General features: G+C 43.8%; 1 protein-coding gene across 4 annotated transcripts; it reads right to left on the bottom strand.

The window, feature by feature from the left end:
- Positions 1-26,430, bottom strand: zbtb38 (zinc finger and BTB domain containing 38). Of its 4 annotated transcripts, XM_036585488.1 has the most exons (4): positions 26,349-26,430; positions 13,008-13,157; positions 12,765-12,824; positions 1-4,029 (listed from the first exon to the last, which is right to left on the bottom strand). In XM_036585488.1, the coding sequence occupies exon 4, from the start codon at positions 4,027-4,029 to the stop codon at positions 199-201; it is 3,831 nt and encodes a 1,276-aa protein (XP_036441381.1). In that variant the 5' UTR covers positions 12,765-12,824; positions 13,008-13,157; positions 26,349-26,430; the 3' UTR covers positions 1-198. The 4 variants fall into 4 exon arrangements, with proteins under 4 accessions (XP_036441381.1, XP_036441380.1, XP_036441379.1 ...); XM_036585487.1 differs by lacking the exons at positions 12,765-12,824; positions 13,008-13,157; positions 26,349-26,430 and adding an exon at positions 9,215-9,601; XM_036585486.1 differs by lacking the exons at positions 12,765-12,824; positions 13,008-13,157; positions 26,349-26,430 and adding an exon at positions 9,116-9,601.
- Between the last annotated feature and the right edge of the window lie 1,137 nt (positions 26,431-27,567).

Raw genomic sequence — 27,567 nt, forward strand, 5'->3', positions numbered from 1 at the left:
TTTTTTTGTGTGAATGAACAAAAATACTCTATATTTACACGGCTGTCTTACAAGTGCTCAGTTGTAAAGTGACGATAACAACACTTTCGTTTTACACTTCAAAAGTGTGAGATTAATATTGCGAGGCAGTCGTTCTCATTAACGTCATTTCAGTTTACTACGTGACATCAACAGACGATGTGCTTCCTTCCTGCACAATCAGTCGTGGGCGTGAAAGAAAGGTTCCTCTTTGCACAAACGCCACTCTGACTTGGGCGAGTGCAGAGAGGCTCCCTTGGTGACGGGCACTCTCGTCAGACACGCCGGAAAGATTCTGGAAGTGCTGAGATGGTTGTTTGTTGCAGTGCTGGGCAGACGGCCCTTTTGGCCCTGTGTCTCGGAGTCCTGTCTGTGCCCGTCCAGGCCGAAGTCTTTAGAACGCTCCAGAAAGTGCCTTTTCTTAGACTTTCTCCTGTGCATCTCTGTGAGGAGGGGTGAAAAAGGCCTGTCGCTTTTAAAAGGAAACGATAGGGATGTTTTCTTATGAATGTGGGGGAGTTTCTGATAAATCCCCTCAGTGTCCGAGTCTGATGCTTTCTCTGTTTTTGGAGTTTGAGGGCTTCCCCATGACTCAGGCTTGGGCATCTCTTTGCTTTCTGAAAGAGGGGAATATGACCCCACAGTGCCTTTAATCTCAGTGTTATCTGGCTCTCTAACTACTGCAGCCTTACTGAAGTGCTTGGTCTCATTCATGCTCAGCAGTGCTGCAGGCTTGCAGGGCTTTGAGCAGTACCGATAGTTGCGCCCCTTGCTGGACTTCTCTAGATGTTTTGCCTCGTGGCTCTTCTTGGTGGCGAGGTACAGGAACCGCTGTGGGCAGTAGGAGCAGCGGTAGCGTTTCTCACTGCTCAGGCTGTGGGCTGCCACGTCCGAGCTAAAGCAGGAACCATCCTCAGTGCAGCTCTGGCAGACAAAGTCACTACCGTTCCCTGTGAGTGAAGCATCTGTGCTAGGAAGCTTCTCGAAGGGACACTGTTTACCACACGTCTTGCAGTGAGGCTGATGGCAGCTGACCACGTGCATGCTGAGAGAGCTCGGAGAGGAGAAGGAACTGCCGCAGCTGTTGCAGGGGAACGCTTCCCTCGGGCTGTGACTCCTCAGCTGCCTCCTGGACTCCGGGTTTTCTGCCGGGAGACGTTTCTCTGGACTGCGGTCTGCATCTGCGAAGTCATCGTCTGGTTCAGGCGAGAGGGGCTTTGTGTAGTACTGAACTGCCTTCATCCTTTTCTGTCTGGATCTTAACTTTTTGCCCTTCTTTTTTGGTTTATATGTGTAATACGGACGCCACGGTTTGTCATTTTCAGGATCGTTCACATCATCATATGGCTCGTTATCCGTGACCGATGTTGTAACCTCTGCCCGTAGACGCAGGCTTGGGCATCCTATACCATCTTCTGCTGGGCTGCTTGGATCTTCCACTTGCTTCCAGCTTCTCCTCTTTTTCTTCTTCGGGAACAGCTTTGAGCCCTTAATTTTGCGCCGAATAATGGCCTCGTTGCCGATTTTCACAGTTATCTGGCACAAGGGCAAAACTTGGTTATTGATCGATGGACCAGGACAAGCAGGCTTGGCGATGTACGTTTCTGTCTTTCCACCAGGGCTCAGGTTCTGTGTCCTCTCTGGCTGTGGTTGAAGAAGCTGGTTAGCCATTGCCTCAATGGTTTGTGCTGCAGCTGATAACTCGCTAAGTTTACTCAAGCCCTCAAATGAGCAGACAGGTGGAATGTTGAGGAACGGCATAACGTCTCTGTTTGCGTTGCTGCTGTTTTGTGTGGAAGATGTGTTATTTCCGTGCATTAACATGGAGGACCCCGCGTTTTCCTGTGACGTCACTGAAGTGCCGTACCCATAGCTGAAAACAGGTGACCCAGTACCTTCAAAGCCTGGCAGCCCAGTTTTTCTATGTGTATTAGTAGAGTGCAAGCCCCCACCTTGTGTACAGGGCATATTTTCATAAGTTAAGGGCAGATCTATGTTTTGGTCACATGGTTGGTCAAAGGAAATGCGAGGCATTTCTGAAGCCACCATCTTTGGGGTCGCCATGAAGGTCACAGGCATTGAAAATAACGACTGACCACTAACGACGCTGTCGGGATCACCTGCAGGCACTGCACCTTCAAGTGGAGCAGTTGGTGAGTTGGTGTCTAGTGGAGCAGTGAAGGACTGTTCGTGGTTGTCCATGATGTCGGAGTAAGTCTGACTGTAAGACTTGTATCTTTTCTTCCTGAACTTCATTGGTAAAAGTCTATAGAGCTTTATGGGGTAGACGCTTCCCTTGAAACCACCGTTTGCAGATTTTTTATTTGCAGCAAGACGTGGATCAATGCCATGGAAGGACTTCTGGTGGTTCTTGAGGATGTAATAAGTCATGAAGGTCTCCAAACAGAAAATGCACTGATAGCGTCGCTCCCCTGTGTGCCAGATCTCATGTTTGGTACGGTATTCTGCCAAGGCGAAAACCTTATTGCAATAGTGGCAAGGATAGGCTCTCTGCCATGAATGCACATTCTCATGTCTTTTTAGGCTGGACAGAGTCACATAGGCTCGTTTGCAAACGGAGCATTTATATACCCGCTGACCACCGCTCGGCTTAGTAATTCCGTTCTGAGGCATCTCCAATGGGCTTGTCAGCATTGGAGGGTCTCGAAGATCAGGAATTGGGAAAGCTGTATCATCCACGCCAGGAGTATTATCCAAATCTAGACTGACTGGAGCCTCTTTGCTGTTCAGTTCCAGCTCAGGTGGGCCTTTCAAACACACTTGTTCATGATTTCGCAACCTTTTCAAGTGCATGAACTTTTTTTGGCAGTACTTGCAAAACAAATGACTGACAAATCTTCTCTTGTGGATTTGCATGTGGATGTTGAGAAGTGCAGAGTTGCTGAAAGTTTCAGGACATTGCTGGCAGCTGTAAGTTGGTATTTCTTCAGGAATTAAGGAAGGTGGGTCAGCATCTTGTGGGGATGTCACTTCAGGTGGGGGCAACAAGTTTGGGGCAGAGCAATGGTCAGTCGCAGTGTCTGAAGACTGCAGTGAGGATGATGGATCAGGGTTGGTCTTTTGTATCCCTGGGCTGCTAACGGGATTCTGATCAGGTACACTTGTTTCATTAGAAATGGAGGCCATCATCCCCTTGCAAAGTCTGTGGCGCTTCTTAATGGGACCAAGCCTGTGGTTGGTCGGAGTCTTAGGTGGTATCAACACAGGCTTGGTTCCCCCTTTATCACATAACTGCGCTCCCTCTTTAAGGTCAGAAGTCTCATGACCTTTGCTCACGGCATATGAATGTTCAGACAGGGCATGGGTGGGTTCAGACAGGGGGTCACTTTCTAAAGCTGGCATGTTTGGTGCTGAGCAGCCAGACAGATGGTGCCCCACGTCTTGTGACTGGGGGCCATTACTGTGCAATTCCATTGGGGTAAACGGGTTGGCTGATGTCACCTCTGTGATGGAGAAAGCGTTAGTTATTCGTGGGCCTTTGGAGCAGTCCTGCTCCTCAAGCCGTGGTGTCTCCTTCTTTAGAGTGCAAGGTCCAGAAAGTTTTGGCTGATTAGAAGAGCTTTCTGAGTTAGCAGAGGTCTGGTTTTGGAACGCTTCAGGCTCCTGTTTTCCAATCTCTAGTAGCTTCTCTAGAAATGGGATTCCTAACTTTTTACCGGCGGCCACTAGAGACTTGTTGTCCTCCGTGCTGGCTGACTCCACCTTGGAAGAGTAAATGAAGTTGAGAATGCTGGCAAACACGTCGGACTTCAGGTCTGGAAGCTCCACCACCTGGCTGGACACACAGGTCTCTGAGGCTGTGAAAGCATTGCGGAAATATCCGCTTGTGGCAGCCAGGACATTCCGGTGAGCGTGGAATTTTATGTCCTCCACAACAATGGTGACGTCACAGAACAGGCCACGCGAGCGCTGTTCGCTGAGCCGAGTGAGGACCAGGTGGGGATGGGAACTGTCCATCATCCCGTGAGTGCTGGGGTGGACCACCATCATCTGCGGTGGGCAAAACAGAAGAAATTTAGAGTCAGTCTTCACAGTGGTATAAAAAGAAATGACTGAAAAGAATGACACTTGAACATTTTCAGATGTTATACTTGCAGCTCTTAGGTACTTGAAATCTGCCAAATCATGAAAGTTTCACTACATTTTCACTACATATTGGCAAATACCAGTTAAAAAGGCTGACTTAACAAATAAACATAAATATAGGACATCAGGACAAAAATGAGTCACATGTAAATCGGTTTCAAATTCATCTTTAATCTCACACTTTTTGTCATGCATTCATGTTTATATTTCAGTATATTTGGGAAAACTTATTATGTTTTAGAGAAATGAACATACACAAGCATTCCATTAGGATATTCAGAATTTTCTTCTTTAAAAACATAACAGATGCGCTCTTTCCTGAGCATAAAACATTTTGTGAAAGAGTAGCATACAAAATAATGTGTGGGAATCAATACCATTCAGGATATTTCACTACAGAATTGATTAGAAGCAAGCAATGGTGACCAGTTCACAAACAAAACACAGCAGCATTAACAGATTTCAGAAAAGAGGTAGACAGTTCTATGTTGAAGCAGTAGAGGGCAGCACAGCTCAGCCATTAGAAACTAGAGAAGCAGCATGTACACGTCACTGCATGTTTATCAGCTGACTGCTGCAGCTCGTCTGAATGACTGCTGACGAAGAGCCAGACAAACAAAGCCCAGACAGCAGCAGACGACACAAACAGCCCCTCGATCTTAGAACTCATAGTTCGAGATAAAGATACAGATCTGAGCTGCACCCAAAATATGAACAGCTGTTACATGCAGAACGGACTGCAGAGTTATCAGTTCTACCCTACAAAGCAGAGGAGGACTTACCACTAAACTGCAAGTAACAACATCTGTCAGAACTGAGGGAAAGTTGTGTCTGTCCGATACGTTTAACACAAACACTGCTGTGACTTCACTCCCACAGTGTCTGTCTCAGATACCGCGCTGGGCCCGTCCGTGAGAATCAAAGCACGTCTGGACTCATGGAGGCAAGACGTTTCCTCAGAGAGAGGCAGACTGAGCATGCTCCAGCCGTCTGCCTCCAGAGCAAACACCTGGGTCTGAGATCTGCTACTGCTGCCCGCTGTGAGCTGAGTGCACCATCAGCAAGATCACAGGCCGAGCCGAGAGCGTGTGTTTGAGTTTTTGGGTCTTTTTCAGCAAAACCATTAGAAAATATCAGGATTAAAATCAAATAGTTTTGCTTTCTAATAGGAATAGAATAGAGACCACTCATTTCCTGTAGAGCACCTTTAGATCCCTTTAGAAAACCGTTGGATGCATTTAGGATCAGCCACTGGTCTTCTGTTAAAGCAGTAGGACCCCACACTGTGATATCAACCCATTAAAAAAGCCCAAACCATCTGGAGCTAACAGAAACACTTAATGGTTTCTACGGGTTTTTCATCAGAGCTGAAACTCAGAGAGGAGCAGTAACCCCTCATTGAGGATTGCTGGGTAATGAAGGCAGAAATGGGCAGGTATATGTTCCACCTATGACTGTTGCCACGGTAATGCTGATGTAAAGGGGTGAATCTCTCGGCCAGGAGTGAGAATCGGTGGTGTTAGACACTCCTAAGCTGCAGACACTCTAGACATTCACACTTTATGTCACCTTGTGGACCAAAGCTGGACCACCGCAGCACTGCACACTGACCTGTGGTAGTAAGGTGTAGATATGTGGAGGGGTTGGTGACGGTGGGGTGAACTGTGTGCAGCTGCTGTTAGCCAACAAGCTAATGTAGACATTAGTAGGCTGGCTAACTCACCTAAAACAAGCAGTAAAACCACAAACATAAAGAAAATAATAGAGCCTGCTGACTGACTGATTCTCTGCTCATATTCCTCTTGTGTTGTTGTTCTATCCGGTGTGGACCAGAGGAGGATGGTTCCCTTCTGAGTCTTGGTTCCTCTCGAGGTTTCTGGACCTGGATTTTCTGTGAAGCTGCTTAGTGACAAGGCCTGCTGTAAAAAGCGCTAAACAAATAAACTTTGACTTGACTGACCGTATCGTACAGTCTCTCTTCATTTTTAGCAATTATGTTAGAAGTGTTTAAAGGTTTGTGCTTAAACACTGTTAACATTTCCTCTGTATTTGAGGTTAGGTGCTGTGGAGCCCTTTCAGAGGTCAATGCAGCCAGAGCTGTAATGCTGTTGGTTTAGGACATGAATTCGCCTGTCAAAGTTCACCAAATCTGAACTCAACACGAAATTTATTCACCCTGACAGTCTGCAATGTGAAATTGCTCATCATGGCGAATTCCAGTAAAATTAAAGCTTTAAAAGCACAGACGCCATGAAAGGTTCTTTGAAATGATGCCATAGAAGATCCACCTCTTAACAGGTCCAAAGATGGTCAGCAGTAAAGTTGAGGCAGTGAGAGATAAAACTGTGTGAATTTTAGGCTCTGCCCACAGCTTAAAGTCCACCAATAGGAGCAGGGAATGGAATCAAGCGACTCCAGCAGAATGTTTTCAGTTTCCTGCACTGTAGATCATTCATTGTTATGGATGATTCCAGTTTTGAGTTCTTTAGAGCCAAACTGGCTGATGGACCTTTTATTTGGTTGAATTTATTTTTTACCTGCGCTAAATACAGCTAACTAACACATCTCCCAAGAGAATCATGAAGGCAGTCATTCTCCTCTCAGTGCTCTTCTTCACTAGTCAGAACAAGAATGCCTGAAGGTGAGAACACCTGAGGATACAGATTCCAAGAATGAGGAACAAGACCAGGAATGCAGAAACACTGCACTGGAGTTTGAGTGCCCTTTGTTGGAGCTGAAAGGATGAATGTCTGCAAACTGATCCACAAAGTGACCTTCAAGCCTGACATGCTGACAAAATCAGATTCCCCAGTCCCCCCCCCAAAATGTGGTCAATCAGACAAGATGTTTGATGTCTGAAATTGCTTCTTTGGTTTTAGCACTGGAGCTACGAAGCTAATGTAGCTAACAAGTAATGGAAGCTTATAGCCATCAATTAGCATGGTGCTAACTACAAGCCTAAATCATCACAGACTCGTCTAAAACGTGTCAGTTCATCAGCTTCTTCTTTGAATTTCCATGCTGCCTTAAACGGGCTTCAGGCACCAGAACGTAACTGCTGCACCATTTAAGGTGGAAAAGTTGAATAAGAACCTGCGAATAAGGCGGCAACTTCAGCTTCGCAACACAAACCGTGCTGAGTTGTTAAATAGGCATTTCCTGTTGAGTTGTTTGTTGAGGCCTGCAGTTAGCATCATGCTCACTGGTGAGCTGTTGGCTCTACACTTGTTCAGATCTGACCGGTCTGCGTTCTTAAATAAGTTTAGATCTTTTGAGCACCTACGTTTTTCTCAGGATGGCAGCCTTCAGAGCGCAGCAGTCACCCGTATGACTCAGCAGTTTCATACAGACCAAGAAAAAAACAAAAGAGGAAATGAATGATGGTTGTCCTCGCTCTGCAAGATCACTTCCTGTGAGAGAAGATGTGGGCTGATTATTCCGCAGCGGCTTTATTATGCGTAGCATGTTGGTGAAATGCTTATTAGGTAGACGTCGTGACTCATTAACGTTCCGCATTAATGTTTATGATTAAAACGTTTCAGAAGATGATCAAACATTCGGAACAGTCAGCGTTTGTCATGAAATTCATCAACTTGGAACAATGGTTGGAACAGCTTTTCGTTATTGTATTAACCCTTCAGACGAAACAATTAACAAAACGGGTGTTGATACACGAAGAATCTGTGGGTGTTGGAAAATTAGTAAAACAACAAAAAAAAACAGTCAACTCTGTTTATCTCTTACAGGTCAGAGGAACAATTTATAACATACCAGATAATTTTCGTTAAAAGTTCAAGGTTGATGAGAAGAAAATACACAAGTTTTTCATGTGATCACAGTATTTTGAGATCATGGCCGAAATATCAGGTTTTTTCAGTTCTGGTTTTACTAAAAATATGTACGTTCATATTGTTTAAAAGTCACATTCTGGGACGGTGAACAAGCATAACCCTCTTAAGATAGTGCAGAGCTTCGTGTGGCTAAGCTGTCATTGAACCAGTGAAGAATTCGCAGTTACTGGTTGCTGCTAACAGATTCTTTTTAACTGGTTAACTTTGTATTGTCTTTAGAACTGGACATGTTCTGCCCTCATTAGAGCAGGTCAGCAGAAAGCAAACAGGCTAACAGGCTAAGACTCCAGTTGAGTTCAAGTGTTTAAAGAAGAAGGTACTGTAATACTGTAATACTGTGATACTAATGAGATCAAAATATCTGTATTGAAACATTTAAATTAGAGCTGATATCAAGCTGCTAACCCCACAAGCTTAGCGCTAAAGTAGCATGGTGCAAATACCAGTGTCGCTAGCAGAGCTGAGCATCATCTTGGCGCTTTTTGCGGTTAAACTTAAGCAGGTTAATACATTTCTATATTAAACACTGCTGTGTGATGGTTTTGGCTCTCAGTGTAAAAAAAATAAAACAGTTGAAATTAAATTATGTTATTAGCGTGATTAGCTAATAAATAGAATCACGTTTCTCTCGACAGCATTGATTCCAAACCCACACACAAGCATCGCAACATCACAGATTATTGACATTTTAAAGATGTATTTCTGAATTTCTATCATTTTCCGATGTTATTAGCATTTATTGTGTGTTTGCGTTTCAGCGGTGATTCTGGCTGTAAGTCACTCAGAGCATCAGGAGCATAAATAACTTAGAAATGATTGAAATGAGAACCTCGTTGTGACTCACTGTTTCACTGTTGGTCACAGAACCCGTCAGAGAGACGGAGAGTAATAATTAATTTCTGTTACTGTATCAGCGTCTCAGACTCGTTAGATGAGGCACTTAACGAAGCGATTGTTGGTTCAGTGACTGTAAGAAGCCATGGGTGTCAAAAAAACTGGTATAACAAACAGAAGAACAAAAATACTTCGATGCTGTTTGTCTCTTATATAACAGGGGGACAGTTTAAGATGCACCGTATAATTTTCACCACATTTCTTTAAGCGCTTTGAATATTGATCAGGTATCAGCTGGTTATTACCTGGTGTCTGGACGTGCTGTTTGGCCTAAGTTTTGCACATTGAATGTCCGGCATGCAGAAGCAAACACGACCAGCTCAGCTGCCACAAACCTGACTGACCTTTTCTCTCTTTCTCTTCTGTTTGTCTTTCTCTCCCTTCATCACTCTATCGCTCTCTCTTTCTGTCAGTCAGTTCCCTTCCTCTCTCGTCCGCTCTCTCCCTCTCCTCCTCCTGTCTGTCTCAGTGTTGGGGTTGGAGGTGTTTTAGTGGTTCTCCTCACCGCCCGTGCCCTGCTGCAGAGCTCATTTCCTCACAGCTCAGCGGCCATTTTAAACCTGATACGAGGTAGCTGAGCTAAGAGAAAATGGCTGCTGATTTAAGGGAGAGTTTTAAGTCCGTATCGAGAGTGAAGGACGGCCATGTTTTCATGTTTCTCAGTGTTGCTGCGTTGCAGTTCATACACTTTAACAGTGTGCAGGAAAGCAGCTGATCTGATTGGCTGGTAGTTTGCGCAGTTAGCCTGCTGCTACGCTTTGCTGAGAACGAGAGAGAAAGAAACAGAGAGAGAGAGAGAGAGAGAGAGAGAGAGCGAGGGAGAGAGAGAGAGAGAGAGAGAGAGAACTACTGGTGGAGCTGTACACAAATTACACAGCAGAAAAGCCACAGCTCGCTCGCCCACACGGCCACCATTCGGTCTCTCACTCACATCCGCTGATCAGGATGATTCAGAGCTGCATTTTAAATAAAGACACGCTTTAAAGTTTTTATTTGTTCGAATCATTTCTGCCACATTTAGATATATTAACGCCTTCATCTCTAAGCGTCCCTTACATCTCAGTTCCTCACTCTCATAACTGCGTGACACATTTTCATAGCAGAACATTTGTTTTGTCTTAGATACTAAATATTCATAATTCATAGTAATTATTGCATAATTCATAATAGATAGTGAACAATGTATAGTATTTACTGAAGTATTCGTAGCAGATACTGAACAATGTATAGCAGTTATTGAATTATTCATAATAGATACTGAAGAATTCATAATTCATAGTAGATGCTGAATAATTCACCACACTGAATAATTTTTAGTACTTACTTAATAAATTTTAAACTCCATTTCAAGGGAAGTTGGGAAATTTAAAATAAAATACAATAAAAACAAGAATCTGTTAATTATTAATTCTCTTCAACTTTTATTTTACTGACAAAAGCACAAAGTAAAGACTTTTAATGTTTTTTTCTGACCAAACTGATTGTATTTTGTAAATGTAAACATGTTTTGAGTTTGATGCAACACACTCAAAAAAGTTTGGACTGGATCAAAATGTGAGTGAAAAGTTTATAGAATATTTGAGATCATGATTGTGTATGTAGGATCATCTACCAAAGCCTCAGTCTCTGCAGGTAAAGATGAGTCATGGCTCCCACTTTCTGCCAAATATTATGAGAGAATCATCAAACAGTTCAAAAAGAACATTTCTCAACGCAAGACTGCAAAGAATTCAGGTCTTTCACCATGTGCCGTACATAATATTGGGAAAAAAATCAGGGAATCTGGATAAATCTCAGCCAAGGCCAGAAACCACTGCTGAATCTGTGTGACCTTCGCGCCCTCAGACGGCACTGCCTGAGAAACTGTCATGCTGCTGTGTTAAATATGGACACGTGTTCAGGAAGACTTTGGAAACTGCTGTCTCTTAACACAGTCCGCTGCTGCGTCAAGAAATGAAACTCTATAATGGAAGGAGAAAGCCATACATCAATTCTATGCAGAAACACTGCCGAGTTCTCTGGGCCCGAGCTCATCTCAGATGGTCTGACAGACAGTGGAAATGTGTGCTGTGGTCAGATGATCCATAGCTCAGCTTGCTTTTGGGGAAAACAGATGTTGAATTCTCCATGCCAAAGACGAAAGGGACCATCCAGACTCAAAAGACACAAAAGCCAAAATCTGTCATGCTGTGGGGTCATCAGTGCATGACCTGCATATGTGTGAAGGTACAATTGATGTGGAGGCATACATTGGGATTTTAGACAGACATATGCTGCTATCAAAACAACATCTTTTCCCGGGAAGTCCATGGTCATTTCAGTAAGACAGCGCCAGACCTGATTCTGAGTGCGTTACAACAGTGTGGCCTCGTACACACTGAGTGTGTGTGCTTGACTGGCCTGCCTGCTGTCCAGATTTGTCTGCTATTGAAAACGTACAGCTCTTCATGAAAAGGAGAACCAGACGATGACGAGTATTGACTGCTGAGCAGCTGAAGCCACATATCAAGCAAGATTGGTCAAAAATTAGACTTACAAGACTGCAGCAGGTCGTGGCCTCTGGTCCCAAACGGTTAAACAGTGTAATTAAAGGAAGGTGAAGTGACTCAGGGATAAACAGCTCCTGTCACGACTTTTTTGAGTGTGTTTCATCAAACTCTAAATTTCTTTATTTACAAAATAAAATTAACATTACAAATCTTTTGTCAGTTAAATGAAGGTTCAACAGAATTAACAAACCACAGATTCTTGTTTTTATTGCATTTTTCAAAATGTCCAAACTTTTCCTGAAATGTGGTTGGCAGATACTGAATAATTCACAATAGATATTGAATAATAGGTTAAGAGGTTAAATTAATTAACAGCTTTGCTGTATAAATAACAAACATGTATATATATATATATATATAATATATATATATATATAATATATATATATATATATATATGCGTATATATGTTATTTATTAATTTATTTATTTCAAATTTTCAAAGCAACCTTGCATCTAAGAGAAGCACAATATAAAAATACATTATTATTAATGATTGTTATTATTATTATATTTATCTGTGTGATTTTCTGTACTATGGGGTGATGCTCGACTCACGGGGAGAGATGGAGCTCCTCTAATCGCCGCGGAAACGTCCACCTGCCTCCCTGTCTACTAGGCCTCTGTTGTCACGGCAACACGCTGTGGCGCAGCATCTTATTGCGAGCGGAGTGGTGGCCATCCGGGGAATTCTGAGCCGTCCTGCCGACAGAGCCGCGCTTCACAGGGCTGCAGCGTTTAGCAGAGGCTAAGATGGAGGACCGGCTTTGTCTGCGCTGGTGTGTGTGTGAGAGTGTGTGTGTGTGAGAGTGTGTGTGTGTGTGTGGTCTGCAGCAGAACTGAAAGCCGTTGCAGCGAGGGCACGATGCTGCATCTGTTCCTGCGATGGTGGTTCTAATTTGAGTCGGTGAAGCCGCTTCCTGTAGAACAGCCAGGGCTGCCCACCATCTCACTCATCAGCTCTGTGGAAGTTGGTGATGCTGCTGTTTCGCTTATTGATCCGGTTTGATGCTGATTTGCAATATCGCCGTCCAGTTGCCATTTCCGCTCTGACAGAATTGCAACTCATCATGAACGGATGCATCAGCCCGACCACACCCTTTACCGCGCAGCGCCACGCAGCACAGTCAAACCAAACACGCTTATTATTATTCAGAGCAGAGTATAAATGAAATAAAAAATTCCCCGCTCCCACCTCGGCCCGTCCCGGCGAAACGAGGCGCAGAACCGAGCAGCACAAACGCAGTATGAGCTGTCCAGTCAAACAAAGAACGAGAAAGCTCAGCCCTGCAGCTAAAGCTTGGCGCTCGGCACTCTGCTAAAGAGGAAGCATGCTCAAACGTACCTTTATTTCAGTTAATCACAGGCGGAGGGACGAAAACGGCATCACGCTCTGCTCCGCTGTCTGCAAGTGGAGAAAAAACAAAAACAAAAACAGTTTCGTGAGACGAGTGCAGACGGAATCGTTACGTTGTTTTTGCTTTTCTTTAGTATTGACACTCCGTTCGCTGCTGTGCACCACTTCCACAGTCTATCCATCCTCTCTCTCTCCCTCTCTCTCTCTCTCTCTCTCTCTCTCTCTCAGTACCCTCTCTTCGCCAGGCTGTGGGTCCAGTGGTGGCAGGGTGGCATCGGCTGGTGGCCGCTGTAGCTTTCTCCTCTGCTGTGGAGTTTATAAATAGCTGAGCGAAGCCGATCCTCAGCACCGAGAACTTTATTAACCATGCTGGAGGAACAGCTAGGAGAGAGAGAGAGAGAGAAAGAGAGAGAGAGAGATTACTGCGATGCTAGAAAAGCATTTTGAATTTAGAACGGAGGAGCAGAAGTGCCTGCAATGCCTGCGATGCTGAGCGGATTCATATTAGCAGCAACGCAAGAGCAGCACAGCGGCTTTGGGATTCCACAGCGAGAGAGAGAGAGAGAGAGAGAGAGAGACAGAGAGAGAGAGAGAGAGAGAGACAGAGAGAGAGAGAGAGAGCATCTATACATCTGAATGCACATGTCGTCGCTGTCGTAAGAAAACCTCGTAACATTACAGGACACTTAGAGTAAACGTCAGTACATTAACATAACGAGACTTAATTGCAGGTCGTTATGGACTGTTCACCACAGCGCCGTACAAAACATGAAACAAACAAACATTACGAGGTTCTGATATGGCGGCGACGACGCATCGCGCTCTCCGTCCGTCTCGCAGGTCTTTGTCCCGCTTACGTGGAGCAGCCGGTCCATCTGAGCCACCGCAGGAGGCTTTACTGCTCGCTCTAATGTGGCTGAGCTACAGCGCCTACAACCGCAGCCTGATCAATCCACACCATCACAGAGAGAGAGAGAGAGAGAGAGAGTGAGAGAGAGAGAGAGAGAGAGAGAGAGAGTTTATCATGGCAGCAGAGCAAAGGAGGGAGAAGGAAGAGGGTGTGAAAAACAGGAGCGAAGGATGATGAATGCAGAGAGAGATGAGAGAGAGCAGGAAAATGAGAGATTTGAAAAAAAAGGAAAGAAGCGAAGGACACTGCTAAAGAGGACAACATGGCCAAAGGAGACAGATCGAGAGAGGGCCGAGAGACACCGACTGAGAGGTGGTACTGCAGAGAAAGAGAGAGAGAGAGAGACAGAAAGAGAGAGAGAGAGAGAGAGAGAGAGGAGTCACTGGGTTCGTTTTCATCATGGCTGCTGTCTGATGCACACATACAGGGTGAGAGAGAGAGAGAGGGTGAGAGAGATGCACAGAGAGAGAGAGAGAGAGGAGAAAGAAGCATTACAGAGAAATGTGACTTTATTCACGTAGAGTTATTAATGCAGTAAAAAGAATAAAGTGCACATATTTCAGTGCAGTAACTCAAACATTCTGCTCAGTAAACATCATCATCATCACATCAGCCAGAAACAAAATAATTTAATGTCTGAAACACATTTCAAAAAACTTGGGAAAAAAGACAGATCCAGTTTTTAAAGCTGAATTTTTTGCTACTCTTCTGTTATATAAGTCTTGAGCTGTGGAGCCACACGGCGCCTTCATTGTCTAATTTTACACTTAATTAGACACACGTTTTCAACAGGACACGGTTCTGGACTGCAGGCAGGTCAGTTTAGCAGCTCCACTCTGATTAGAATGTTTCTTGGCGTGTCGTGTTGAAATAATCATGGACGCCTCTGAGAAAGACAGCATCTAAACGGCAGCATATTTCGCTCCAAAATGTGTGCAGTGTTAATGATGTGCAGGTTACCCACTAACTCCTCCCCCGACACCATGACAGATGCTGGATTTAGAACTTTATGCTGGTACAATCTGTATGGTCCTTTACTTCTTTGTCTTGGAGAACACGACATCCATTATTTCCATAAACAATCTGAAAGAATGACTCATCAGACCACGATACTGAGCATCGGTCCATTTTAGCTCGAGCCCGGAGAAGTCGGCGGCGTTTCTGGACACGTTGATATTACATTTACATCTGTGGCATTTGGCAGACACTCTTTTATCCAGATCGACTTACAATTTGATGATTTTACACGGGTAGGCGAAGGTAGTGTTAGGAGTCTTGCTGAAGGACTCTTATTGGTATTGTGCAGTGTGCTTACCCAGGAGGGGATTGAACCCCAGTCTACAGCGTAGAAGGCGTGTTACCCACTACACTATACCAACCAATTTTTTGCCTTATTGTGATACATATATGATTTTTTTTCAGAGCTGTGTCGACACACAAATCTGACCTTTTCAATCAGATCTGAGCTGCATTCATGTCCTTGTTGTCAAAAAAAAAAAAAGTACTTCCAGACTTTTAGGGGATCGCAAAGCTGTTCTTAACTTTGAATGTAAGTTGGTGTAAAGAGGGGATTTTCTAAGTGTTTTGGAGCATTATTTTCTTGGTCCATTCATCATGAAATTTTCACATTTCACAAATTTTGCTGAGTTCAGATGATGAAGAACAATGGAGATTTTTTTTTTTTGGATAGAAATGATGCATAGTTCTAGACTGGATAAATATCTGATCTGTGTCTATGTGAAATTCAAAGGTGTCCTGAAATGGCAGACTACTATACTACTGTATTACTATACTACTACACCGCTATATTACTAGGGATGAGGGAAAAATCGATTCTTCGATTTTCTAAATATTTAATTTATAACGTAATGTTGACGGAACGCCAAAGGTGGAACTTGGAAGTGTGGAAGTGCAGCGCCCGGACAGTCTGTGGCGGCACATAACAAAAACACTACTGGATGAGTGAGAAATCCGACCAGCTCTCTCTGCATTAAAAGCCAGGTCAGATCAGGAGTCACAACACAAATGTTAACATTTTGTCCTTTCAACAAAAACCAAACCACCTTGGGAGCCGCAACATTTAATGTCCAGTATGCCTCAGTATGTGATGATGTCCTAGTATAGGCTAAACAATATAAACGAAAACACAGATTTACTTCGCTCTGCTTTAAGCTTTAGCTCAGCTATAGCTGCTTTTCTCGCATCTCCGCCAGAAAACTCTTCCTCAGAAGTAGATCAGTTTCTTGTAAAATGTCTCTCAACAACTGTTTAACGAGGCTGAAGTCTCTTGTTATTCTCCAGCTTCTTGTTCGAATTTACTCATTCCACCTTAAATTCTAACTGAGGCGCTGAATGTAAATGCGGCACCATTTAAGGTGGAACGGGAGAATTTGAAAGAGAAGCTGACTTAAGCTTCGCCACTTTTTAGTGTTTGACGGTCTCTCGTTGCAGATTTAATGTACCAGGAAACCAACTGCGCTGCTTATAAATGCGAATAACGCATCGCTGCTGTGTGACCTGCAGTCTGCACACCGGTTCTCACTCGTTGCGAAACAGGGCTTTCGCCCTATGTTGCACACGACCCGTCTCAAAGATACTTTACTGACACAGTGATTCCCCCGTCTCTACAACGAGACCAAAACCGGAGTTATAAAATCACTAAAGAAAACGGGTAGAATAGATGTAACATGTGCTGCGTGGAGATCCATCACCACTGGATCTTATTTCACCGTAACTGCGCATTTTATCGCAGATGAGTGGCAGCAGCATCTCGTGCTGAAAACAAGAGCCCTGAATGAGAGTCTTCTAGTTCAGCCACATCACTCCCATTTGATTTAATAAAAAAGATATTGGAAGTAAATTCATTGTGGATCATTACAAATACTTTGCTTTAAAAGTACCAAGTCACTTTAAATAACAATAACACTGAGTCACTTAGTCACTTTAAAATGTATATTGTCTCTACATTCTGTATATATTTTGTGTATATTTTGTGTATATTTAATATATTTCAGTTGGTTTTTCTTGTATTTTTATTTTTACTTATTTACTTTCTGTAGAGTGATTAGCTGAGCCTCACCACAAGCATTTCAATGCATAAATGTCCTGACATGTTGTGCAAATGACAAATAAACTTGAAACTTGAACTCGAAACTTGAGCTCACACAGTGAGAGAATATAAATGCTATATAAAAAAAAAGATGCATCGATAATCGTTTTATAATCGCATCGCAGCCTCTGAATCGTAATTGAATCAAATCGTGAGGTGCCTAGAGATTCCCACCCCTAAATATTACTATTCTACTATATTACTATACTACTACACTGCTATATTACTATATTACTATATCCCAAATCCACAAATGAACTTCAAACCTGTCGGTTTTGGAGTCTGTGTAGTTTCCAAACAAACCATCTCCCTCCGTTTGTGAGTCATTTCATTTTCATTACAGTCGTAGTTGGTAATATGAGCTAGTATGACTGAATAAAGCAGTGCGACGCTGAGTGGAGACTGACTGTATTATGGTACTGTTTAACTGTGTTATCTATGCAGTAATTTAGATTTTATTTTTTTTTTATTTCATTAAATAAGCAAAGTAATCAAACTCACGCCACGACCAGCAGCACTGCACTGAGAGCAACAGGACAAATTACTTCCTTTTATCTCATTCATGTATCCATAAAAGTCTGAATCAGAGGACATTAAACTATGAGAACCAGGTCGTCACTGTTTACATCCTCCTGAAAGGGCTGTGTTGCATTATGGGATACAGTATGTGATGGAAGAAGCTCTGGCTGTGTTCTGGAATATTTGTTCAGGGCAGAACTTCCTCCGGGTCTCTTCTGCGTTCTGGAGAGATTCATGTTGGTCACACATGTTAAACAACTGACTACTATTAGGCACAGTCAGTACACAGTCAAAACACAGTCAGTAAACAGTCAATAAACAGTCAGTACAGTCAAAACACAGTCAGTAAACAGTCAATAAATAGTCAGTACAAAGTCAATACACAGTCAATACAGAGTCAGTACACAGTCAGTACACAGTCAATACACAGTCAGTACACCATCAATAGACAGTCAGTAGACAGACAGTACACAGTCAGTACAGTCAGTACACAGACAGTACACACTCAGTGCAGTCAATACACAGTCAATACACAGTCAGTACACAGACAGTACACAGTCAGTACACAGTCAGTACACAGACAGTACAGACAGTACACAGTCAATACACAGTCAGTACACAGACAGTACAGACAGTACACAGTCAATACACAGTCAGTAAACAGTTGATACAAAGTCAGTACACAGTCAATAGACAGTCAGTACAGACAGTACACATTCAGTACACAGTCACCACACAGTCACCACACAGTCAGTAAACAGTTGATATACAGTCAGTACACAGTCACCACACAGTCAGTACACAGTCAATACACAGTCAATACACAGTCTGTACACAGTCAATACACAGTCAGTACGCAGACAATACACAATCAATGCAAAGACAGTACAGTCAGTACATAGAGAGTACACAGTCAATACACAGTCAATACATGGTCAGAACACAGTCAATAAACAGTCAATACACAGGCAGTACACAGGCAATACACAGTCAGTACACAGTCAATACACAGTCAGTACACAGACAGTACACAGTGAGTACAGTCAGTACACAGACAGTACACAGTCAGTACACAGACAGTACAGTGTCAGTACGCGGTCAGTACGTGGTCAGTACACAGACAGTACACAGTACAGTCAGTACACATTCAATACACAGTCACTACACAGTCACTGCACAGTCAGTACACAGACAGTACAGTCAGTACACAGTCGATACAGTCAATACACAGTCAAGACAAAATCAGTACACAGACAGTACAGTCAGTATACAGTCGATACAGTCAGGGCACAGTCAATACACAGTCAGTACACAGACAGTACAGTCAATACACTGACAGTACACAGTCAATACACAGTAAATACACAGTCAGTACACAGTCTATACATAGTCAATACAGTCAGTACACAGTCAGTACACAGTCTATACATAGTCAATACAGTCAGTACACAGTCAATACACAGTCAGTACACAGACAGTACACAGTCAGTACACAGTCGATACACAGTCAGTATACACACAGTACAGTCAGCAAACAGACAGTACACAGTCACCACACAGTCAGTACACAGTCAGTACACAGTCAATACACAGTCAGTACGCAGTCAATACACAGTCAATACACAGTCAGAACACAGGCAATACACAGTCAGTACACAGTCAGTGCACAGTCAATACACAGTCAGTACACAGACAGTACAGTCAGTACACAGAGAGTACACAGTCAATACACAGTAAATACACAGTCAGTACACAGTCTATACGTAGTCAAAACAGTCAGTACAGTCAATACACAGTCAGTACACAGTCGATACACAGTCAGTACAGAGTCAATACACAGTCAGTACACAGTCGATACACAGTCAGTACACAGTCAATACACAGTCAGTACACAATCAATAGACAGTCAGTAGACAGACAGTACAGTCAGTACAGTCAGTACACAGACAGTACACACTCAGAACAGGTAATACACAGTCAGTACACAGTCAATACACAGTCAGTACAGAGACAGTACACAGTCAGTACACAGACAGTACACAGTCAATACACAGTCAGCACACAGTCAGTACAGAGAGTACACAGTCAATACACAGTCAGTAAACAGTTGATACAAAGTCAGTACACAGTCAATACACAGTCAGTACACAGACAGTGCACAGTCAATACACAGTCAGTACACAGTCACCACACAGTCAGTAAACAGCTCATACACAGTCAGTACACAGTCAATACACAGTCAGTACACAGACAGTAAACAGTCAATACACAGTCACCACACAGGCAGTACACAGGCAATACAGTCAGTACACAGACAATACACAGTCAGTACACAGACAGTACAGTCAGTACACTGACAGTACACAGTCAATACACAGTAAATACACAGTCTATACATAGTCAATACAGTCAGTACACAGTCAATACACAGTCAGTACACAGACAGTACACAGTCAGTACACAGTCGATACACAGTCAGTATACACAAAGTACAGTCAGTAAACAGACAGTACACAGTCAATACACAGACAGTACACAGTCAGTACACAGTCAATACACAGTCAGTACACAGTCACACAGTCAATACACAGTCAATACACAGTCAGTACACAGACAGTACAGTCAGTACACAGTCAGTACACAGGCAATACACAGTTAATACACAGTCAGTACACAGTCAATACACAGTAAATACACAGTCAGTACGCAGTCAATACACAGGCAGTACACAGTCAATACACAGTCAGTACACAGACAGTACACAGTCAATACAAAGCCAATACACAGTCAGTACACAGTCAATACACAGTCAGTACACAGACAGTACAGTCAGTACACAGTCATTACACAGTCAATACACAGTTAATACACAGTCAGTACACAGTCAATACACAGTCAGTACACAGTCAATACACAGCCAATACACAGTCAGTACAGAGTCAGTACACAGTCAGTACATAGTCAATACACAGTCAGTACACAGTCAATACACAGTCAATACACAGACAGTACACAGTCAGTACACAGACAGTACACGGTCAGTACACGGTCAATACACTGTCAGGACATGCTCAGTACACAGACAGTACACAGTACAGTCAGTACACATTAAATACACAGTCAGTACACAGTTGATACACAGTCACTACACAGTCAGTACACAGACACTACAGTCAGTACACAGACAGTACAGTCAGTACACAGTCGATACAGTCACTACACAGTCAGTACACAGTCAGTACACAGTCAATACACAGTCAGTACACAGTCAATACACAGCCAATACACAGTCAGTACATAGTCAATACACAGTCAATACACAGTCAGTACAGAGTCAGTACACAGTCAGTACATAGTCAATACACAGTCAGTACACAGTCAATACACAGTCACTACAGAGTCAGTACACAGTCAATACACAGTCAATACACAGTCAGTACACAGACAGTACAGTCAGTACACAGACAGTACACAGTCTATACATGGTCAATACAGTCAGTACAGACAGTACACAGTCAGTACACAGTCAGTACACAGACAGTACACAGTCAGTACACAGTCGATACACAGTCAGTACACAGTCAGTACACAGACAGTACACAATAAGTACACAGTCAATACACAGTCAGCACACAGACAGTACATGGTCAATACAGGGTCAGTACACAGTCAGTACACAGACAGTACACAGTCGATACACAGTCAGTACACAGACAGTACAGACAGTACACAGTCAATACACAGTCAGTAAACAGTTGATACAAAGTCAGTACACAGTCAATACACAGTCAATACACAGTCAGTACACAGACAGTACACAATAAGTATACAGTCAATACACAGTACACAGACAGTATATGGTCAATACAGGGTCAGTACACAGTCAGTACACAGTACAGACAGTACACAGTCAGTACACAGACAGTACACAGTCAGTACACAGACAGTACAGTCAGTACACAGTACAGACAGTACACAGTCAGTACACAGACAGTACACAGTCAATACACAGACAGTACAGTCAGTACACAGAGAGTACACATTCAATACACAGTCAATACAGTCAATACACAGTCAGTACACACTCAGTGCACAGTCAGTACACAGTCAATACACAGTCAATACAGACAGTACAGTCAGTACACAGACAGTACACAGTCAATACACAGTCAATACAGTCAATACACAGTCAGTACACACTCAGTGCACAGTCAGTACACAGTCAATACACAGTCAATACAGACAGTACAGTCAGTACACAGACAGTACACAGTCAATACACAGTCAATACAGTCAATACACAGTCAATACAGTCAATACAGTCAATACACAGTCAATACACAGTCAGTACACAGTCAATACACAGTCAGTACACAGACAGTACACAGTCAATACACAGTCAATACACAGTCAGTACACAGTCAATACACAGTCAGTACGCAGACAGTACACAGTCAATACACAATCAGTAAACAGTTGATACAAAGTCAGTACACAGTCAATACACAGTCAATACACAGTCAGTACACAGACAGTACACAATAAGTATACAGTCAATACACAGTACACAGACAGTACATGGTCAATACTGGGTCTGTACACAGTCAGTACACAGTACAGACAGTACACAGTCAATACACAGTCAGTAAACAGTTGATACAGTCAGTACACAGTCAATACACAGTCAGTACACAGACAGTACACAGTCAAGACAGTCAGTACACAGTCAGTACACAGTCAGTACACAGACAGTACACAGTCAATACACAGACAGTACAGTCAGTACACAGACAGTACACAGTCAACACACAGTCAATACACAGTCAATTCAGTCAATACAGTTAATACACAGTCAGTACACAGTCAATACACAGTCAATACACAGTCAGTACACAGTCAATACACAGTCAGTACACAGACAGTACACAGTCAATACACAGTCAATACACAGTCAGTACACAGTCAATACACAGTCAGTACACAGACAGTACACAGTCAATACACAGTCAATACACAGGCAGTACACAGGCAATACACACTCAGTACACAGTCAGTACACAGTCAGTACACAGACCGTACAGTCAGTACACAGACAGTACACAGTCAGTACACAGAGAGTACACGGTCAGTACACAGTCTATACATAGTCAATACAGTCAGTACACAGTCAATACACAGTCAGTACACAGACAGTACACAGTCAGTACACAGTCGATACACAGACAGTACAGTCAGTACACAGTCAATACACAGTCAATACACAGTCAGTACACAGTCAATACACAGTCAATACACAGTCAGTACACAGGCAGTACACAGGCAATACACACTCAGTACACAGTCAATACACAGTCAGTACACGGTCAGTACACGGTCAATACACGGTCAGTACACAGTCAGTACACAGACAGTACAGTCAGTACACAGTCGATACAATTAGTACACAGTCGATACAAAGTCAGAACACAGTCAGTACACAGTCCATACACAGTCAATACACGGTCAGTACACAGTCAATACACAGTCATTACACAGTCAGTACAGTCAGTACACAGTCAGTACACAGTCAATAGACAGTCAGTACACAGACAGTACACAGTCTATACGTAGTCAATATAGTCAGTACACAGTCAGTACACAGGCAGTACAGTCAGTACACAGTCAGTACACAGACAGTACACAGTCAGTACACAGACAGTACACAGACAGTACAGTTAGTACACAGCCGCTACACAGACAGTACACGGTCAATACAGGGTCAGTACACAGAGAGTACAGTCAGTACACAGAGAGTACAGTCAGTACACAGACAGTATATTCAGTACACAGTCAGTACACAGTCGATACACAGTCAGTACAGAGTCAGTACACAGACAGTACAGTTAGTACACAGACAGTACAGTCAGTACACAATCAGTACACAGTCGGTACACAGTCAGTACACAGTCAATACACAGACAGTACTGTCAGTACACAGTCGATGCACAGTCAGAACACAGTCAATACAGTCAATACACAGTCAGTACACAGATAGTAGTTTGTACACAGTCAGTACACAGTCGATACACAGTCAGTACACAGACAGTACAGTCAGTACACAGTCAATACACAGTCAATACACAGTCAGTACACACATTATAAGAGCAGAGCATTTTAAAGGCACCCCATATGTGTTTTTTCACTGCTGCACCATCATTCAGTGTTACTATGACAACAGTGCAGACCTGAAGTGTCATTAAAGTGTAAAATCATTCGAACCTTTTACACTTTCACCTCTAATAATAAGTATTGATTGTAATGGAGTACAATTGTAATGTATTGTACTGCACTTATGTATTGTATTGTATTGTATTACACTGTTCTGTGTTAAACTCTGACCTTTTGTTTCTATCAGTATCTGAGCTCAGAACTGTTTTAGTCTCTAACCTATTGGTAACTAGCAAAGATACTTCCTCTAGATAGACAAAGCACTTCTTGTAAGTCGCTTGGATAAGAGCGTTTGCTAAATGCTGTAAATGTAAATGAAAATGTAATTATGAATCTGAAAGCTGATCAGAGTGAATGATCAGTGATGTTCTCTGTTCTGTCCAAGGCCCCCCCTCAGATAAGCCACTGGCTATCAGACTGAGTACGCAGTTAGCACCATGCTAATTGGTGGGGTATTAGCTTCCTTTTACTAGTTAGCTACATTAGCATCGCAGCTCCAATGTTACAACTAAAGAAGAGGAACTCCAAATGCATCTCTGCTGATCTACATTTGGGGTCCAGGGGGTAAACTGGGGGAAATCATTGGTCTACAGAACTATCACTTTAAACCTGGATTACAGAGTGAGCGCAGTGGGGCGGGTCATCTCTCACTCAGCGAGGACAGTCTAAATTTACTGTGCACAGAAATAAACTGAGCTCTATCTTCAGCCTGTTCTGCCTGTGATGCTAAACTCACTAATCCAGCTCACAGTGTTACAGCAAAACACTACAAACAGCTTCGCACTGAGCAGAGACTCCCCAGCTATACACAGCACTGCTAACACAGCACCGCTAACACACAGCACCACTAACACACAGCACTGCTGACACAGCACCGCTAACACAGCACCGCTAACACACAGCACCGCTAACACAGCACCACTAACACACAGCTTCGCTAACACAGCACCGCTAACACAGCACCGCTAACACACACCACCACTAACACAGCACTGCTAACACACACCACTGCTAACACAGCACCGCTAACACAGCACCGCTAACACACAGCACCACTAACACAGCACCGCTAACACACACCACCGCTAACACAGCACTGCTAACACACACCAACGCTAACACAGCACCGCTAACACAGCACCGCTAACACACACCACCACTAACACAGCACCGCTAACACACAGCACCGCTAACACACAGCACCGCTAACACAGCACCACTAACACACAGCACCGCTAACACACAGCACCGCTAACCTAGCACCGCTAACACAGCACCGCTAACACACAGCACCACTAACACAGCATCGCTAACACAGCACCGCTAACACACAGCACCACTCACACACAGCACCGCTAACACAGCACCGCTAACACACAGCACCACTCACACACAGCACCGCTAACACAGCACCGCTAACACACAGCACCACTCACACACAGCACCGCTAACACAGCACCGCTAACACACAGCACCACTCACACACAGCACCGCTAAAACAGCACCGCTAACACAGCACCACTAACACACAGCATCGCTAACAGCACCGCTAACACACAGCACCGCTAACACAGCACCGCTAACACACACCACCACTAACACAGCACCGCTAACACAGCACCGCTAACACACAGCACCGCTAACACACAGCACCACTAACACAGCACCGCTAACACACAGCACCACTAACACAGCACCGCTAACACAGACAGTCAGTCTCTCTCTGTCTGTCTGTCTCTCTCTGTCTGCCTGTCTGTCTCTGTCTGTCTGTCTGTCTCTCTGTGTCTGTCTGTGGTGTTGTTTTTTGAACTGAAGGTTTATCTACAGCTCGTCTCTCATCGACAGTGTTTTCCTGCTAAGTGCTGGTGTGTCAGCTGTGTCAGCGGTGTTGTTCTCTCTCTTTGAGTCACTGACTGTGTGTGTGTGTGTGTGTGTGTGTGTGTGTTTGGGTGTGTGTGTTTGAGTGTGTGTGTGTGTGTGTGTGTGTGTGTTTGGGTGTGGGTGTGTGTTTGAGTGTGTGTGTATGTTTGGGTGTGTGTGTGTGTGTGTGTGTATTTGGGTGTGTGTGTGTTTGGGTGTGTGTGTGTTTGGGTGTGTGTGTGTCACTCACTTCCTCTCCAAATACACTGCCTTCACAATCATGCTAACCCTAGCTTGGCCAGGCTGGTGCGTGAGCGTCCAGCGTGCGGTGCCGAGGGCCGAATCCGGTCACTGCTGGGGCGGGTCAGCGTCTGTCCTGTAAAGCAGCTCAGAGGAAGCAGCAGCGCTGAGGATCACTGAGGAACTCGCGGCTCTCAGGCTGAGCGCCTCACTGAGGCCCTGTTTCATAATTGATTATGTAATGGAAAAGCTGGAGCTCATCACTGCGTAACTCACCACATCAGCTCACTGACCGCTCACGGCTGAGGACGGACACACACACACACACACACTCATCTACATCACACACACACACACACACACACACACACTCATCTACATCACACACACAGCCATCACAGCAAACCACACTCGCCGAGTTAAACTGTGAGAGTCTCTCAGAACTGCAGCGATCAACACTCAGCAGGCTCGGTGCTCACTGAGCAATAAACAACTAATAATGACGAGCAATGACCCAATAATCAATCAATCAATCAATCAATAAATGAATGAACAATTAAGAATAATGACTGAATAAAAATAATAAATAATGACCCATTAATCTGAGTTACATCACATCTGTAAAATGTGGGTTTGTCAGGCAGTCAGTGGAATGTAAACTGATGAGATGATTGATCAGTGATCGATCGGTCAAGTAAAGTGACTGAGTCAGTAATTCTGTACCAACCTGGAGCTCGATCATCTCGCCATGCTCGATCAGGATCGCTTTCCTCTTCTCCTCTCAGCAAACACACCGCCTGAGAGTGGAGCTGCAGCACTGCGCCCTCTGGTGGCCAACTGAACATCTGAGTCAGAACCACAGAGTAAATCAGAATCAGAGAATGGATCAGAGCCACAGACTGAATTAGAATCAGAGAATGAATCAGACAATGAATCAGACAATGAATCAGAGCCAGAGACGGAATCAAAACCCTAGAGTGAATCAGAACCCGAGACTGAATCAGAATCAGAGACTGAATCAGAATCAGAGTCTAAATCAGAACAAGAGTTTGAATCAGAGAATGGATTAAAACCAAAGACTGTATCAAAGACAAAAGCTGAATCAGAACCAGAGACTGATCAGAACCTGAGACCATATCAGAATTAGAGAATGAATCAGAACAAGAGATTGATACTGAATCAGAGCCAGTACAAAATGCAAAAATGAAAACCAAAACAAAACCATAAGCAGAGGAAGGAAAATAACAAAATACAATAAATAGAATAAAGAATAAAGGCAGATATGGAAGGAGGTACAGAGATGACTGTGAATCTGAGACGATGTAATATAATAACTACAGAACATTACAGAACATATGATTATTAGCAGAACTTCAACATCTGTACAGCTGTGTAATAATCACTCTCTTCCAGAGGAGCTACTGTAATTCAATAACCTCCTCGCTCTCCACTCCTCACTCCTCGCTCTCCACTCCTCGCTCCTCCCTCTCCACTCCTCGCTCCTCACTCTCCACTCCTCACTAATCGCTCTCCACTCCTCACTCCTCACTCTCCACTCCTCGCTCTCCACTCCTCACTCCTCGCTCTCCACTCCTCACTTCTCGCTCTAAACTCCTCACTCTCCACTCCTCACTCCTCACTCTAAACTCCTCACTCTCCACTCCTCACTCCTCACTCTCCACTCCTCACTCTCCACTCTCCACTCCTCGCTCTCCACTCCTCGCTCTTCACTCCTCACTTCTCGCTCTCCACTCCTCACTCCTCGCTCTCCACTCCTCACTCCTCGCTCTCCACTCCTCACTTCTCGCTCTAAACTCCTCACTCTCCACTCCTCACTCCTCGCTCTCCACTCCTCACTAATCGCTCTCCACTCCTCACTCCTCACTCTCCACTCCTCGCTCTCCACTCCTCACTCCTCACTCTCCACTCCTCGCTCTCCACTCCTC

The sequence above is a fragment of the Colossoma macropomum genome, unplaced genomic scaffold (assembly GCF_904425465.1).
Source record: "Colossoma macropomum unplaced genomic scaffold, Colossoma_macropomum, whole genome shotgun sequence".
NCBI lineage: Eukaryota > Metazoa > Chordata > Actinopteri > Characiformes > Serrasalmidae > Colossoma > Colossoma macropomum.